This window comes from Zalophus californianus, chromosome 9 (genome assembly GCF_009762305.2).
Source record: "Zalophus californianus isolate mZalCal1 chromosome 9, mZalCal1.pri.v2, whole genome shotgun sequence".
Classification (NCBI taxonomy): domain Eukaryota; kingdom Metazoa; phylum Chordata; class Mammalia; order Carnivora; family Otariidae; genus Zalophus; species Zalophus californianus.
In genome coordinates, this window is record NC_045603.1 from 102,401,556 (window position 1) to 102,417,573 (window position 16,018).

Here is a 16,018-nt window from a genome sequence, read left to right on the forward strand (position 1 = left end):
CCTGGCTCATTCATTCATTCAAAAATTATATTTCATGCCTACAATGTGTCGGGCTTTCCACAAAGACCTGGGGTTACACATGGACAAGCAGTCCTGCCTCCTCTCCTTCACCTTGTAGGAGAATTAGCTGCCTTGTTGGTCCCGGACTCCTTTTAACTTTGAGCCCCACCTTCCTCAAGGCTCCCCTCGCTCCTGCAACTTCCAACCCCTAGTGGGTATTCAGACCAAATAGTAAACTCCTGGAGGCCGGAGATGCCCATCTTTGCAAAAGGTAGGAATCCCTAAATTACCTGGAAAGCCTACCTAAGACGGTTTCCAAACTGGGAAGGGCCCGGAGACAAGTTGGAAAATGGTTAAATGCCTCAGTTATCTTGCTGCGGTGAGAACTGTGAACCCCATAAAATGGTCTCCTCACCAACTTCATCTAAGCCCTTGCATGCCTTTAGAGAGCCTGGCATGGAACTTGTTTCCTGAGCATCTAACTCTTGTTCTGCAGCATAATTGTTTCCCAGACCAGAAATATCTAAAAGATAGGGAACACATTTCCTGATTCTTTGTTTCTGCCTTCAACATTTAATACAGTGCTGACTCAGTAGGCATTTGATGTTTATTGGATGGATGGATGCAACTTGAGGAAAAAATTGATCCGAGTTTTCCATTTTCTGGAAAGGCACTGCTCTCCCAGAATCAGGGGATAGATTAGGGCTTGGTGGACTCAGCTCCTGCTTTTCTTGGACAATACTGCTGGTGCTGGGCAGGACCCTGGGACCACAGGATGCAGAGTTATTCTGGGGCTACCTCTCCCTTGCCCCCCACCCCCAGAAATGCCTAGCTCAGGAAATAGGTAGCCTTTTTTCTGGGCCCAATGCCCCTTGATGCGAGGGGCTGGGGAGGCCAGCAGACTGCAAAGATGCCTCTGAACTCTTCCTGGGCTTTTGTGTTTCATTGATGGCCCAGTGTTGTGGGGCTGGAGTCTTGGGAAAGAAGCTGGATTTGCTCAAATATGTCCCCATGGCAGCTCTCCCTACACCCTCCACTGGATTCCAACAACACACTGATCTAGGTCTTATTATTTCCATTTTATAGAGGAGAAAATGAGGGTTCAGAAAGGTGAACTGGCCCCAGGTCCCAAAGCTAGTAGGTCAGAGGGCTCGGACCCAAGCCAAGACTGCAAGCCTCTATAAAGGAGTGCACTGAGCTGACTGTGGTGCGTTTGAGTTGGTGCACATTTATCTGAGGATAAGGAAGGAAGGACCGTGTGTCCGTGTGCACACGGATGGATGTGAGGCATGTGCAAGGTCTGAGGTATGTGACCCAAGGCTCCAAGGCGGCCTGGTGGGCTCGGCGTCTCGTCGGTTCTTCCCTGTCTGCAAGGCCTCTGCTTGCAGCTCCGGTGAGCTGTGTCGCTTCTCTCCGTTCAGCCATCACTTGCCCAGGTGCCCCTGTGCCTGCCTTTTGTTATTTGTTTTTTGTTTTTTTAAGATTTATTTATTTATTTCAGAGAGAGAGCACGCACGCGCAAGGGGTGGGGTGGAGGCAGAGGGAGAGAAAGCCTCAAGCAAACTCCATGCTGAGCGCCAAGCCCGAGACGATGATGCAGGGCTTGATCCCACCATCCCAAGATCATGACCTGAGCCGAAACCAAGAGTGGGATGCTTAACCGACCAAGCCACCCAGGCGCCCCTGTGCCTGCCTTTCTTCTCTAACAGGTGGAGCTGCTAGACAAGAGGGGTCCCCTTCCTTTTGTGTCTTCTTCCTCGAAGAACTGCAGGATCCAGTATCTGCCCTTCCAGGCAGAGAAAGCAAATGGGACAAATAGCAGCCCCTCCCCTACCATCTCCGCTAAAGCCAAGTCCAGGTATTCCTGCTCCTGTTCCCCGACCCCAACACTGACAAGTGGTTTTTCTCTCGCAGCTTTGCCTGTCACCCCCCTGGGTTCTTAGAGCAGATCACCCTCATCCATCCCCCGCAACTGGTTTAATGACCTCACACTGCTTGGCACTGAGTGACTGAAAGGGCTCTCACACCCATGACCTCATTTGAGCCCTACAACAACGCTGTGTGCAGGCAGGGGCATGGTATTCCCTCCATTAGAAACACGTGAAGACCTCAATTGTGTGTGACTTCCACAAAGACAAGTTAGGAGCAGGTCAGGGCTGGGCTCTGCATCTCCTGAGCCTCGGGCCAATGGATTCTTTTCACCCTATATTAATGAATCTCCTAAATAGGATTCGAATCGCCATTACGGAACTGCCCGCAGGCATCCCCTCCCTGGTCCAACAGCTGCTCGCAACTGTGGCCAGATGGCTGGAGATCCAGCCAGCACACCCTCAGAACGGCCTTCCCAGCCCACACCACCTAAGCCAGCAGCCTCCTTCCCAGACCCCAGTCACTCTTCATAGTACTTTGCTTTCCCTCCATAGCATCAGCCACAACTTGTTGTTGCAGAAATTCTATCTATTTTTGCACCCCATAGCATGGAGCCACATAGTAGGTGTTCTGGAAATATCATCAGATGGATGGAGATGCCAGGTTTCTCTCGCAGATTTACTTTTCCCACCTACGGCTGTGACTGAGCCTGGCACGCTTGGGGGATGCCCAACCAGGCGCTGTCCAGGAGGGAGCAGCCAACGCCAACAAACGGGAGGGCTGCGACCACTAACTTTGATAAGTTTTCCAAACAGCAACCAGAAAATCAAAACCTGAAGACTGGCAATGATTTCAGTGCCCTTTCCCACTAACTGACTGGTAAAACAGACCAGGGAAATTGCCCAGGGAATGCTGGGCGCCCTTGGTCTGCAGCTCTAAGAATCGCAGACACTCCCCCAGACACCAGCAGAAGAAGGACCATCCGAGTGGGGGGGACACGGGCAGATACGGAAACCTCCACACGCTCAGGGAGAAACGCAGCTGTGTGTGTTCGGGCACTTCACACACACACACACACACACACACACACACACAGAGGTAAGTGTGCCCCAGCTCCACACACAGAGGCTGCAGACACACCTGTGGGATCCTCTGGGGCCCAGGCCACGCCCACTGACCCGGAGGTTGGACAGGCTTTGCCTTCCACCTGCATCCTCTCTGCAGCCTGACCTCAAGAGCTCCTCTGCGCCCCTCGGGCCTTGACCTCGAGCCGGGGTCATGGCAGTGCCGCCCCCTTGTGGCCACGTCCTGCGGCGCCGCATCCGGCATCTGTCCTGAGCAGAAGAGCGAGGTGGTCCCGAGGAAGTGGGGTCCCTCTGCTGGCTGACCTGGGGTAGTGCCCGTTCTGCCAGGGCTTGCCGCCACCTGCCGCCTCAGGTCAGCAGTCACTGCTGTCCCGCGCGTGCCCCTGGCGCAGGCCCTGGGCAGGCGCGCGCGCACACACCGTTTTGGCAGGCGGGGTCAGGGAGGGGAGCGTAAGGGGAATGTGGGCGGAAAGAAGCCCGACCACGCTTTCCTCATCCTTCCTCTAGCTAGGGCTTAGGTCCCCCTCGTGCCCACCTCGTTGCCCTGCTCATTCCGCCCAGCGAAGGAGGAGGGAAAGGGCTCTGGGGGGAGCATGGACAGAGTGTGACAGACCCCTCTGGTGTGAGTGTCTGAAGATGGAGGCTCTCAGCTAGGCCCCACTGTCCTCCCCCCGCACCACCATCCCCTCTGCTCATGGGTCACAGGAACTCAGTGAGGGAAGGAGAGACAGAGAGGAGGCAGGGGGCGCTAAGCCACAACTTTAAAGCGAGGAGGTGCTCAAGGCAGCCAAGGCAGAAGCGCAGGAACCAGGCGGAACAGCTGGCCATCGGTGGGGAGAACATGGATTTAATGGAATGAACGGTAAGAGGGGCAGGGCTCTCACTCTACCCACCAGCCCTCACCCGGCCTCCCCAGGCCTGTCTCAAAGGGGGCGCTCTTGATACCAGCATCTCACATCTGTTCGGCCACCCCTGGAGCAGGGAAGTTCTGGTGGGAGGCACCGAGCCCCCGGTGGGTTCCAAACTATCCCCTTGCGTCTCATCTACCGCAGGTGGAGACAGAGATGCACCGTGGAGCCGCTTCGGCAGCCGTCCCCACAGCCAGGCCCATGAGCACAATCCGGGGCCCCGCGGCCCTAGCAGTGAGACTCTAGTTCTGTGAGTATGAGAAGCGATGTCCTGGGTGTGGCAGGGGCTGAGGGTTCTGCTCGCTTCCATCCAGGCAGGTCCTCAGCTGGGCACATGAGCTGGCGAATTCTCTGCAAGGGGAGTGGAGGTGGTTATCATGAGCTGGCGTCAGGCTGCCCGCTTCCCCCATCGGCTCACCAGGGTCTGCCTGCCGCCCCCCGACACGTGCCCTCCAGCTGCCAGGCCTCTCATCCCAGCCTGTGGCTTGGAGGCATCAGTCTCTTTTTGAGACTTGTGAGCACTCGCTCTGTCCCTCCCCAGCAGCCTCACCAGGCTCGGTGGCGCTCCTGTGTACCAGCTCCTACCCTGGTGGACATCTGTCTATCCTCATGGGGCCCTACGTCATTGTCTTGGGCTCCTGCCCTTCCCCATGAACCCCCTACCTCTCTGAAGGAGCCCTTGAGGGTGCCGAGTTTATAGAAGCTCCAGGCAGGAATGCAGACCATGGAGGACAGAGCCAGGAACCAGCCCAGGGCATCGCCCCACCACGGGTATGTGTACTTTTTGTTGTAGGTCAGCGGGGTGTATTTGATCAGGGAGAAGAGGAAGGTGGCCTGAGGAGGAGAGTAGAAGAGAAAGGGGCTGGGAGAGCAGGGGCCTTGCATCCTCCATGACCCCTGGAAGAGCTCTCAGACATCAGTCACACTGCAAGCCTGGACTGGCCTCTGGGCTTGTCTGGGTCAATCAACCCCCAATCCCCATCCACATTCTTCTTCTTCTTCTTCTTCTTCTTCTTCTTCTTCTTTTTTAAGATTTTATTTATTTATTTGAGAGAGAGAATGAGAGAGAGAGAGCATGAGAGGGGGGAGAGTCAGAGGGAGAAGCAGACTCCCCGCTGAGCAGGGAGCCCATTGCAGGGCTCGATCCTGGGACTCCAGGATCATGACCTGAGCCAAAGGCAGTCGCTTAACCGACTGAGCCATCCAGGCGCCCCCCAATCCACATTCTACTCAAAATCCACACCCCCCAATAGAATTTCCAGGGTGCTTCCCTATCCCTGCAGTGCCCCGTGCCCCTGGGCACCTCTACACAGGGCTGTCCCTCAGCTAGGACATGGTTACATGGCTGCTGGTGTTTTTGGGTGTTTAGGCTCCAACATCATCAGGTGGGGCTGCGAGGGCCTCAAGGGCAGGGGGTCATGCCTCCTGCATTATACCCTGCATCTAGTGGGCGCTTGGGGGAGCAGCTAACACACAAGATAAAGCCCCAGGAGGCAGCACCTAGTGGCTTACGGCCTAGACTCTGGAGCCACGCTGCTGGGTTTGATCCTAACTCACTGCCATTTTCTCGCTAGGGCAAATTGCTTACCCTCTTTGGCTTCGGCTTCATCCATAAAATGAGTATAATAGTAATTCTTCATGGGGTTCTTGTGCAGATCAAGTGGGTTAAAATGTGCAAAGCACCTTATGCCTGGCACGAAGTGCACGCTCTGTAATGGCGTTATCGCTGTGGTTATTAGTATCACTATAAGCAGCCCAATGCATTTGGGTTGCCGTCCTGCCTGTGACACTTGACTCACATTGTGGTGTTGGTCAAACCATCTGGCAGCTCTGGACCTCAGTTTAACCTTCTGTGAATTGGAAAGGAAGAATCTATCTTGCTAATCATTTTCTAGAATCCAACAGGAGGATGAGTGAAAATCTGAAATGATTTTCAATCCCCGTGGAGAAGTCCCTTCTAGAGCTAACAGCCGATCTATCCTCCTACCACCACCATCTCTCTTTGCCTTCATGTCGCTTTCCCCCTGAAGGTTCTCTTACTGTGCATACAGCTGGGGTGAGGAAGAGCCAGCAATATTTGATAAGAGGCCACGGCCTGTATCCAATCATATCTTCAATGTTGTCATAGAAGCGCCCGGCTCCTACCAGGAAGAAGAGAAGGAAGGAAGGGGGAGAAAGGACATTCTTCAGCATCCGAGGCATGGGCTGGATGAGCAAGGACCAAGAAATAGAAGATACCATGGCTGTCTTTCCAAATCACTGCTGGAAGCATCTCTTCCCGGGGATTCATAGGCGTATGTAGCAGGGGGCAAAACTTGGCGTAGGCAAAGATAATGACTTTCTGAACATCAGGGTTGTGAAGGGCAGACGAGGTTTGGCTAGAACAGGATGTGGGCCCACTCGGGGCAATCTGGGTGCGGCCATAACCAGGAGGGTGCCAAAGCAACCTCTGGAGGGCCCTTCCAATGGTGGTGATTTGGGATTCTTGAGATTTTTGAGGTCGAGCAGGGGAGGAGTCCCAGGAAAATGTGGGTGAGAGCAGTAGATGACTCTTTTGTCCAAGGGCCCTGAGGTGGCGATGAGCCCTGGGGTTAAGACCTGGGGGAAGAGTCACTCACCATAGACCCAAGCCACACAGAGGGACTCAAAGATGGCCACAAACAGGAGGCACATGCCACTGGCTGCATAGTAGTCAAAGAGCTGAAATACGTACATACCGCCCTGCCGGGGGAAGAGAAAAAAAACCAGAACTGTATCCAGAGGGAACAGACAGATTTACCCCCCTGGCCTCCAGCCTCACACCCACGGACACAGAGTAGACCTGGTGAGGATCACAGGGGACAGATAATAAAACAGAATATAGTTTGGGAGCTGTGAGGCACTAGGGCAGATATGAGACAATAATTTTTTTATTATTATTTTCGGAGAGAAGGTGGATAAAACAGACAGCTATTGTTAGCTCATCCCTGAGAACATTTAGGGATTGACCCAGAAGTTGGAGACGAAGCGTGTACTTTCTGGCAGACGATCAGGACTGAGGCCGTCATCAGTACTGTGAAGCTGACAAGCTCCATCTCCTTCCTTCTCCCTTGAGACGAAACACAGCATAGTACCCATCCCCAGGGCTCCCTTCCTCCCTTTGAAGTCTGTCCCGGGAACACGGTTCCGCTGCCTGGAAGTTATGGGAGCTTGCTGGAGAGGCAGTTTTTCCTAGCCCAGAACTTCCTGACCATCTTTCTCATACCTCTTAGCTTTCCACAGAGCCAAATCACCCCTCAGCCACCCCCAGAGGTAGGTGGCTAATGTTCCAAGGCCAGAGGAAGGCCTCAACTACTTGGAGCTCCCTGTGGCTGGAAAAGGAGGGAGTCCCAGAGCCCTGAAGCCCGGGGGGCCTGCCCAGCTTGACTTCTCTTCCTCACCCGGTCCCCACCTTCGAGCCTCCCAGACCCTCACCTCTGTGAGCATGACCAGCCCGACGAAGAAGGAGGTGACAGACACGCCCAGGATGAGGAGCTCCCTCCGGTTCTTCTTGCGGAAAACACGGGGGTACATGTCCACCAGCGCCGTCACCAGGCTTTCTACGCACACAAACTGGATGAGAGGGCAAAAGAATTGGAGGGAAAGAGAGCTCCCAAAATACGCTGCTGCATCAGCCAGCTCTGGCTTCTTGCTCCCAGGCTCAGCCCTGCCCTGTCCCTGTCTCAAGTCCCCAGGGCCGTCCTGGTGTGCTTAACTCTGGACCTACCCTGCAGAGCCACTCTTGGTCCCTCAAAGGGCCTCCACCTGTGACATTTGCCCAGTCCCCAACTGTCTTAAGGCCCCTCGGGACTTGGGGCTCAGCCTCCTGTCCACGGCTCCCCTTCCTCCAGCCCACACACACCCACTTTTCTCTCAGGCTCCGCGTGACCACCTCTTGATACCTGGCTGTCCAGTCCCAGGAGGACGACCATGAAGAAGAAGCAGCAGGCCCAGAGAGGAGAGAAGGGCAGCATCACCACAGCCCGGGGGTAGGCGATGAAAGCCAGGCCGGGGCCTACAGCAAGGAGCAGAAGAACACAGCCCAGTTTCTGGGCTGCCTCCAGGCCACGTGTGATCCCAAGGCTGCCTGGCGTGGGTCATGCAAGCACAGGAGCCAGAGGAAACCTCGCCCCACAGTTACAGTCATCACCCCCAGCCTCCCCTGGGAGAAGCCACTCGAACCTCCACCTGCTCCCCAGATCTCCAAGGCACCGCCCACTGTGTTCTCCTGGGAAGGAACAGAACCTACAGGCTGTGGGTGTAAGGACTTTGGGAGACGGAAAGGGGGCAGATCACCTGCATTTCTGCAAGCCCTATCCCAGATCCTCAGGGCTCATTCTCAGGACCTATTGCCCCAAACCAGAGGTTTCAGACTTAAAAGGAGCTCAGAGCCGCAGGTCATGATTCTGGAGTCCCGGGATCGAGTCCTACATCGGGCTCTCTGCTCAGCAGGGAGTCTGCTTCTCCCTCTGACCCTCTTCCCTCTCGTGCTCTCTATCTCTCATTCTCTCTCTCTCTCATATAAATAAATAAAATCTTTAAAAAAAAAAAAAAAAAAGAGCTCAGAGCCGGGCAGGCCACGTATATTTGTGCAGCTGACCCAGGCTCAAATGAGCACAGGCGGGGCTCAATGATACCTGCCGTCATCATGACCCCACCAAGGCAATCGCTGTGTTCTTTCTGCAGAGATGCTCCCAAAGAAAATACCTCCAAGACTAAATTGAACCTGGGGCCACCAGTTTGCCACCTCTGCACCCAGAGCCTTTCCTGTCACCCTACAACGAGTGACCAGGCATCAATTTCAGAGTACCATTGACGTACGGCCTCTCAAACAAATTAATGTTCCTCTCAGCTGGCTCAGATGACAGGAGCAGATACACATGCCCACGCCCGGGTTCATCCAATGGAAGCTTCCTCTGAGAAACAGTATGACTGTGACCTTGGATGGTCATTTACCTCTTCGATCCCCACCTGCCACACTGGTGGGATGGGGATAATACCAGTCCTGCCTCAAAGCTTTCTATTGCCTGGTGCAAACAAACTGCTTCCTGCAGTGCCCGGCATAGAGCAAATGTTTAATAAAAGTGAAACAGCATCATTTTTAATAAGAATCAGTGATGTCAGTTCCCAGTGCTTGTCACTCTGCGTAACAGGGCGTGCTTGGGAAGGCGATGATGAACCGCTGTCTGGCTGCAGAGGGCCAGAAGGTGGTCCTCAAGAGTAGGGGAAGGGCAAGAGACATTTACAGCTTACCCAGGTGGGGGACTGGTTCTTGATTTTATTTCAAAGCAACAACAGGGGGCGCCTGGGTGGCTCAGTGGGCTGAGCCTCTGACTCGGTGTCGGCTCAGGTGCTGATCTCAGGGTCCTGAGATTGAGCACCCCCCCACCCTCTGGGGCTCCGTACTCAATGGGGAGTCTGCTTGAGAGTCTTTCCCTCTGCCCCTCCCTCTACTCGTGTGTTCAGTACTCACGTGCTCTCATTCTCTGTCTCTCTCAAATAAATGAATCTTTTTTTTTAAGATTTTATTTATTTATTTGACACAGAGAGAGAGAGAGAGAGTACAAGCAGGGGGAGTGGCAGAGGGAGAGGGAGAAGCAGACTCCCTGCTCAGCAGGGAGCCCAGTGAGGGGCTCGATCCCAGGACCCTGGGATCATGACCTGAGCCGAAGGCAGACGCTTAACGACTGAGCCACCCAGGTGCCCTCAAATAAATAAAACTTTAAAAAATAAAATAAAAGCAACAACAGGGGCACCTGAGTGGCTCAGTCAGTTAAGCGACTATCTCCATTTCAGCTCAGGTCATGATCTCAGGGTCCTGGGATCGAGCCCTGCGTCTGGCTCTGCACTCAGCCGGGAGTCTACTTGAGATTCTCCCTCCCTTTCCCTTTGCCCTCTGTCCCTCCCCCAGCTCACGCTCTCTCTCTTTCTCTCTAAAATAAATAAATAAATCTTTAAAAAAAATAAAAAATATAAAAGCAACAACACTGCATGGTGAAAAGGAGGAAACTGTGCCAACATAAACTTATCTTTCAGATACATTTTAAAGTGAGCAAAACAAGGCAAAGCGCAGAACAGTGTCTACAGTATATTGTCAGTTGGTTTTCTAGAAAGGGGGATAAGAAATAGAAATAGTGATATGTTAAGCGTGTATGAATGTTCACGTACGTGTGTATGTGTGTGTGTACTTTTCTTCTCACAGATGCCTAAATTGTTTCTGGAAGGAGAAACACAAGCCTGGTCACACTGGTTGCCTCCAGGGTAAGGAAGTGGAGGCCAGGTGTGGGAAACACTCCCCGTATACCCCTCCACCCTTTGAAGCTGGGGTGAGTGTGGATGTGCTCCCCTAGGTCTTCCCAGGGATGCGTCCACTGAAGGGTGACCGTGGGTCAACCCTAGTGTAGGTGACAATAGAAAGGCGTCCAGATCCCAGTTGGCGAAGGTTCAAACAAAGCTCGCAGAACCCACCCCTGGCACCCGGGCCCCCAACACTCACCAGATTCGGCCACCTCAGAGATGGGCACCCCCTGCTCCTGAGACATGAAGCCCAGGACAGAGAAGATGGCAAACCCGGCCACGAAGCTGGTGCCGCTGTTGAGGAAGCAGAGGGCGATGCAGTCCCTGTCGGGCAGGCAGGGGGGCAGAGACAGGCCAGGTCAGCAAGAGGATGCCAGCAGGAAGCCCCTCAGATGGACAGACACTCACCCCAGCCCTTCACGCAGGCCAGACGGGGGCTGCCTGGCAGGATCCAGATGAACATTCAAGGGGTGGGTTCTGCCTGCCCGCCCCCACCCATTAGCTGAGACTTGGAGTCAGTCACAGTAGTCACTAAAGAATAAGGTTCTAAGGAAGTAAAATATTCATCTTAAAATTACGAACTGCCGCACAGCCTCCCCTCCCGCCATATTACCACCACACCTCTTGGGACGCTACCCCTCAGACACAATTCAGTTTGGCACGCTAATGTGGAGGATATGTATAGACACGGACAATCCCAAGCCACACATAATCCTCATCCCCCAAATTTGATTTTGAAATGCATGATGTGATTTTTTTTTTTGTTTAGCTTGAACTTGGCTGAGATGGTCTGATATGAACCCAGTCGGCTGGAGGGAGCCCTGGGGAGGGGGACATGAGATGGGGAGCAGTGAGGTAAAAATAGGTAAGGGTCCAGCGTTGGCTGGGGCAAATGAGGCTCCCCTGCATGGCATGATGAATGACTTCTCAGGCTCGAGCCCACTAACCTCTCCATTAGCCAGCGGGCTGGGCCCCCACTGTGGCTTCCCAGCCAACCACAACCATCCCAGCCTTTGGAGGCAATCCCTCTGCCCATGCTGCACTTGGCTCCCTTTCAGCAACTGGGGGCCCTGGGGCATGGGAAAGTGGGGTGAAGGTGGGTGGGGGGAGGCAAATCCATGAGCGGTTGCACCCTCCAAAGCACCCCTGACCTGGCACGCTGGAGGGGCAGGGGAGAGGCGGGTCGGCGGCCCAGCCCCCACCCCTCCGATCACCTGTAGCAGTTGTTGTGGTACTTGTTGTAGCTGCCCAGGGCAGTCAGGCACCCTAGACAGATGGCGAAGGAGAAGAAGATCTGGGTGCCCGCGTCCATCCACACCTACACAGGGAAAAGGCAAGAACGTTGCGCCCCAGGAAACCCAGGCCGTCTGGGCTCCTTGGGAGCATGCAGGCCGGTGGCCGACGCTGCTCTCCGCCTGCGACCCGGCTCTCCCAGCGGGCCCCCCGACAGCGTTCCTCGGGCACTACCGGGATGGCATGGGCAGCAGGCACTAGGCGAAGCCTGAAGGACCCAGGGTGGCGGAGCCTGGGAGGGAGCTCTGGGACTAAGCCAGGCCTGGCACCAACTTTCTGCAGCGGAAATAAAGCCCTGATTCTGCCTCCACTTTCTCCCTTCCTGGGCCCTCCTTGCAGTATGACCGGTTTGGAAGGAATCCAGGGGCAGAATCTCTGGAGCTAGGGGGTCCTTCATATCAGTGCCGTGGCGAGAATATAGCTTTGCCCCTCGCCCCTCAAAATCCGCTGTCTGGAAAGCAGGAAGAGGCATCCTCAGCTCACAAAGTCAAGAGGCTGGACAGGAATGCGTGTACTTTGTACTCCTTGCGGGGAAGAGCTCTGTGGCTAAATCCGGGGCCCGGCTAGGACCGGTATTGTCTCAGCTGGCCTGGCCGGCCCCGGGCATGTTATGATTTAGATTTAACAGCTACAATAACATCCCAAAGAGAAAGCACATCAAGGCGAACAGGACTAGGCAACCCTGACGATCCGCGGGAGGTGGGGTCCCGGGGCCGCAGACCCTCCCCAGGCGACTCCTGTCTTCAGAGGATGTGAGCGCCACAAGGGAGCACTAAGCTACGGGTGGCACAGGCTACCAGGCAGGCGGCCTAACCTCTCTGGGCTCCCCATTTCTTGTCTTTGCCTTGTCCTGCCCTAGCAGCCCTCAAAAAGGCCCCTGCTTTCCTTCCCCTCACGTCAAGCTCCCAAAGCTCACACCCACCAAAGCCTCAGCCGCCATGTGTCCGAAGCTCCTCAGTCCCTGGCCCGCCTCTCGCTGCTTCCCTGACCATCATGACTGCCCCCAACCTCCTTCGCTGTCTTGTCACACGCGCCCCTACCAAAGTGCCCATTTCCCCAGCGTTGTGGTGGGTCTCGGGGACCCATCGGCAAGCCCCCGTTGAGATACTGGATCTCTAGGACTTCAGGAAAACGCAGAAATCTATTATTTTCAGAGCTTCCCGAATGATCCTAATGTCAGCCAGATGTGGGAGTCGCTGTCCTACAGGTCCTGAGAACTGGTGGCCCGCACCCTCTCCTTGCGTTATATTCCATTTCTGCGGGAAGCGGGGAACAGCCGGAAAGACGGTGAAGAAAAGGGGGAACATCTCTAGCCTCCTGTCCCTTCTGCTCACTGTGAACTCCGTCCCCTGACCCAGGCCCAGAGAGGGAGGGCTGGGAGACACCCCTATTTACCTGGGGGCCCACAGCCACCAGCCCAGGTCATCTCTCCCCAACAGGCCGTCCAGGAGATGGCCCAGGAGCCTCAGGTCTTGGAAGTTTGCTCCCCGGGCCTGGCAGTGCCCAGGCTGCAGACTGACCCACGAGTTAACAGGGAAACGCTCCGCTGCCCTCAGAGCCGTTCTGCGGCTGCCCACACACAGGCAGGGGCCGCAAATCCCATGGTGCTGAAGTTTCAAGAACTTGGGCTTGGGGAAAAAAAATAAGAAAAATTGTGACTTGGCAGTTCACCCTGCCTTGAGGGGGACAGACTACGATTGGGTTGGGGGCAGAGGTTAATGAGAACAGAGGAAAATGCAGCAGGAGGGCTGAGAGTTCAGAGGGCGAGGGTCAGACCCAGAGCCTCTGACTAAAGCCCGCTTCCCGGGAAGCTTGGCAAGCCCCCCCTGCTCTTGGCCCAGCTGCAGCCTGACAGGCCTGCTGGGATGGGGAGAGGAGTGGGGTCAGAGAAGGGGCCGCAGGAATAGCAGAGCAAGCTGTTCTGTTCCCCACCACAGGCGACCTGCTCCCTGACCATGCCAACAGCCCTGGTTTCTAAAACAAAGCCCCGATGTGTCTTTGGCTATGACAAGAGACTGACCAAGAATAAAACAAGTGTGAGACACACCTGGTGGAGTGTGGGCAAAAGGGAGAGGTCTTCGGGGGAGCAGAGGAAGACAGGGACCTCTAGAAGATCTAGGAAAGATGTTTTCAACTTTGAGCTCAATCCCAACGATGATTATATTTACTATTTGTAGGAAGGCAATAGTGCGTAATGGAAAAAGCCTGGGCTTTGGAGTCACATTGAACTGGGTTCAACTCTTAACTCTATTAATTACCAGCTGTGTGATCTTGGGCAAGTCACTTAACCTCTCTGAACCTCACTTTTCTCATCAGGGAAATGGGTATAATAACAAATAAAATAATATATGTGAAGTCCTTAGCCCATAAGTTAAGTATGAGTTCCCTGTCCTTCTGGAATAATTCAAAGCAGCCCTGAAAACTCTCAAATTCATACTTTTTGGAAAATGCATATCATGGTCATCAAGACAGCAGACTCCTGAAGACTACTTGGCATAAAACCCAAGCTCCCCCACGTGCTAGTTGTGTGGATTTGGGGCAAATTTCTCAAGTTTTCTACGCTTGAGTTTCTTCATCTGCAGGATGAAGCTAACAGGGACTCATGGGGCTGTGTGGGGTCTCCCCGGCATCATGCCCTCAGTAAAGCGCCTGGCAAATAGCGAGCGCATAATAAGTGTGTTTGTTGTTGCTGTGGTTACTTCAAAAAGGCAACTCACCTTTCAGTGATGATTAGGTCCCACAGATGTCAAAATAAAAAGACCCATTCTAATCAATGTTCCAACCACCTCCCTAAACAAACCCTTCATTAGAAGAGCTTCACATGGAGCTTTCAAAGGTTCCACAAGGGCTCTTTGAACACCCTACCCCCGGCCCCCGCTGCCCTATCCATCTACCGAACAAAGGCAGCAGAACAAAGGGCCGGGCAAGGGAAAGAAACGTGTCCCCGGGAGAGTCCGGAGGCTCCAGGAGCCCCTCCCATGTGTGAAAGGGCTGAGCCCCAGGGAACCGGGAGAGGCAGCCCCCTGCCTGAGCTGCCTGACACTCAGCAAGCCTGGCAGCAAGAGAGGAGGGAGCCAGATAAAGCCAGCATTGTCTCTGCCTGCCTCCCCCTCCCAGACTGAGTGCTTGGCAGACAGAGATGTCTCGGGTCTTTGTGCCGGCTAGCAGGAGTTTTGCACCTTTCTCAAGTGCCAGGCAAATGCCAGTTGGAACTCTCACACTTCCTGGGGAGTGCCAACTACATTCAATTAGGGCTCCGGCAGGGGCATCACCCCTGCAGACTGCTACTCTGTTCGACAACAGAGGCCTAGCTGCAGCCAGAGACTGGGACCCAGAGGCCAAGAAGGCAGCTGGGCAGCGCAGACCAAGCCCGGCCCTGGAAACATCTCCCTCCTCATGGCTTCAGAGGACTTGGAAGGCACATGCTCCCTGCACAGCCTACAGCTGGCTAGAGTTGGAAGGGTGGTACCCTGGACGGCAGATGAAAAGAGGTTTTATTCCCCGCAGTAACCCAGACACGGAATCATGGCCTTGTTAGCGCTCAGAGTTTAAGGCCGTCTGGTCCACCTTCTTCACGTTTGCTGCAAGCTGTCATCTAACAACGATGACACCTAGAACAGACCTGTCGCATAACAGATGTTCTGTAAATATTTTGCTGAATGGATGAGCTTTGAGAAAAACAAAGATGAGCAGATGGGGACTTTGCCTTCAATTCAAGAGATCGTAAAGCATATGGGATTTGTCATCATTCGGACCCAGCTGCCAGTTGCAAATGTGAGGATGGGAAATGCGTTAAGCTCCCTAGGCCTCCCTTTCCTGTAAAATGGGGACACCTCACTGGTCTGCCGTGAGGGTCAGCTGCGATGCTGCATGTAACAACGACGGGGACGTAGTTAGTGCTCGATCGTTGTTGACTATAAATAGCTGATCAGGACAAACGAGGCATTGGTCACAGAAGCCGAAAATCCGTTCCAGAAATACCAGACCCCTCCCTCCTATTTCTCTGTCAGCCTACCTGCCCGTCTCCCTGCCTGAACATGGCTCCTCCTTCCCAGCCTGACCCCCAAGCGAAGGCGGACAGCTGCTTAGCCACTGGTTCACATGTCTGCGGTTCCAGAACAACAGTGGAGCCCTCCCGCACAGGAGATCCAAGCCACCCTCCAGCCCTGGCCTTCAAAGCTGGCCCCCACGACCTCCTGCTTGCTATGGACTCTCCACCACAACACTTGGGTTCCAGAGAAGTCAAAGGGCTTATGATTCACAAGATAAAAGTACACTTTGTTTGGCCAGCCACTTACTTGCTATGTGACCTTGGGCCTTGTTTGCTCATCTGTTCAGTGAGGAGTTTACACTGGTTGATCTCTGGGGGCCTTTTAGTTTCAATGACTACAGTTCCACCGTTTGCTCCCAAGCCTGACTACAGCCCGTGGGCCTCCCGTGGAGATGAGGCAGCGTCAATCCGCACCTCCACTATGTCTAAGAAATGCGGGAGGGAAGGATGAGCCCATAGCCCACCAGATCATTGAGCAGGACCTAGCACACAAGGCT

The 16,018-nt window shown here is 54.3% G+C and overlaps 1 protein-coding gene across 7 annotated transcripts in view; it reads right to left on the reverse strand.

The window, feature by feature from the left end:
- Positions 1-4,065: 4,065 nt before the first annotated feature.
- Positions 4,066-16,018, reverse strand: part of SLC6A13 (solute carrier family 6 member 13) — a 38,172-nt gene continuing 26,219 nt past the window's right edge. For 5 of the 7 annotated variants that reach the window (XM_035721957.1, XM_027594644.2, XM_027594646.2 and 2 more), the window contains 8 exons: positions 11,392-11,495; positions 10,377-10,501; positions 7,783-7,895; positions 7,316-7,453; positions 6,481-6,583; positions 5,903-6,003; positions 4,526-4,696; positions 4,066-4,213 (listed from right to left, as the gene is read on the reverse strand). In XM_035721957.1, the coding sequence (XP_035577850.1) occupies positions 4,091-4,213; positions 4,526-4,696; positions 5,903-6,003; positions 6,481-6,583; positions 7,316-7,453; positions 7,783-7,895; positions 10,377-10,501; positions 11,392-11,495 (978 nt within the window). In that variant the 3' untranslated portion in view covers positions 4,066-4,090. Of the gene's footprint in view, positions 4,214-4,525; positions 4,885-5,902; positions 6,004-6,480; positions 6,584-7,315; positions 7,454-7,782; positions 7,896-10,376; positions 10,502-11,391; positions 11,496-16,018 lie in introns of those variants that run through there. The other 2 variants (XM_027594645.2, XM_027594647.1) reach the window with 2 other exon arrangements.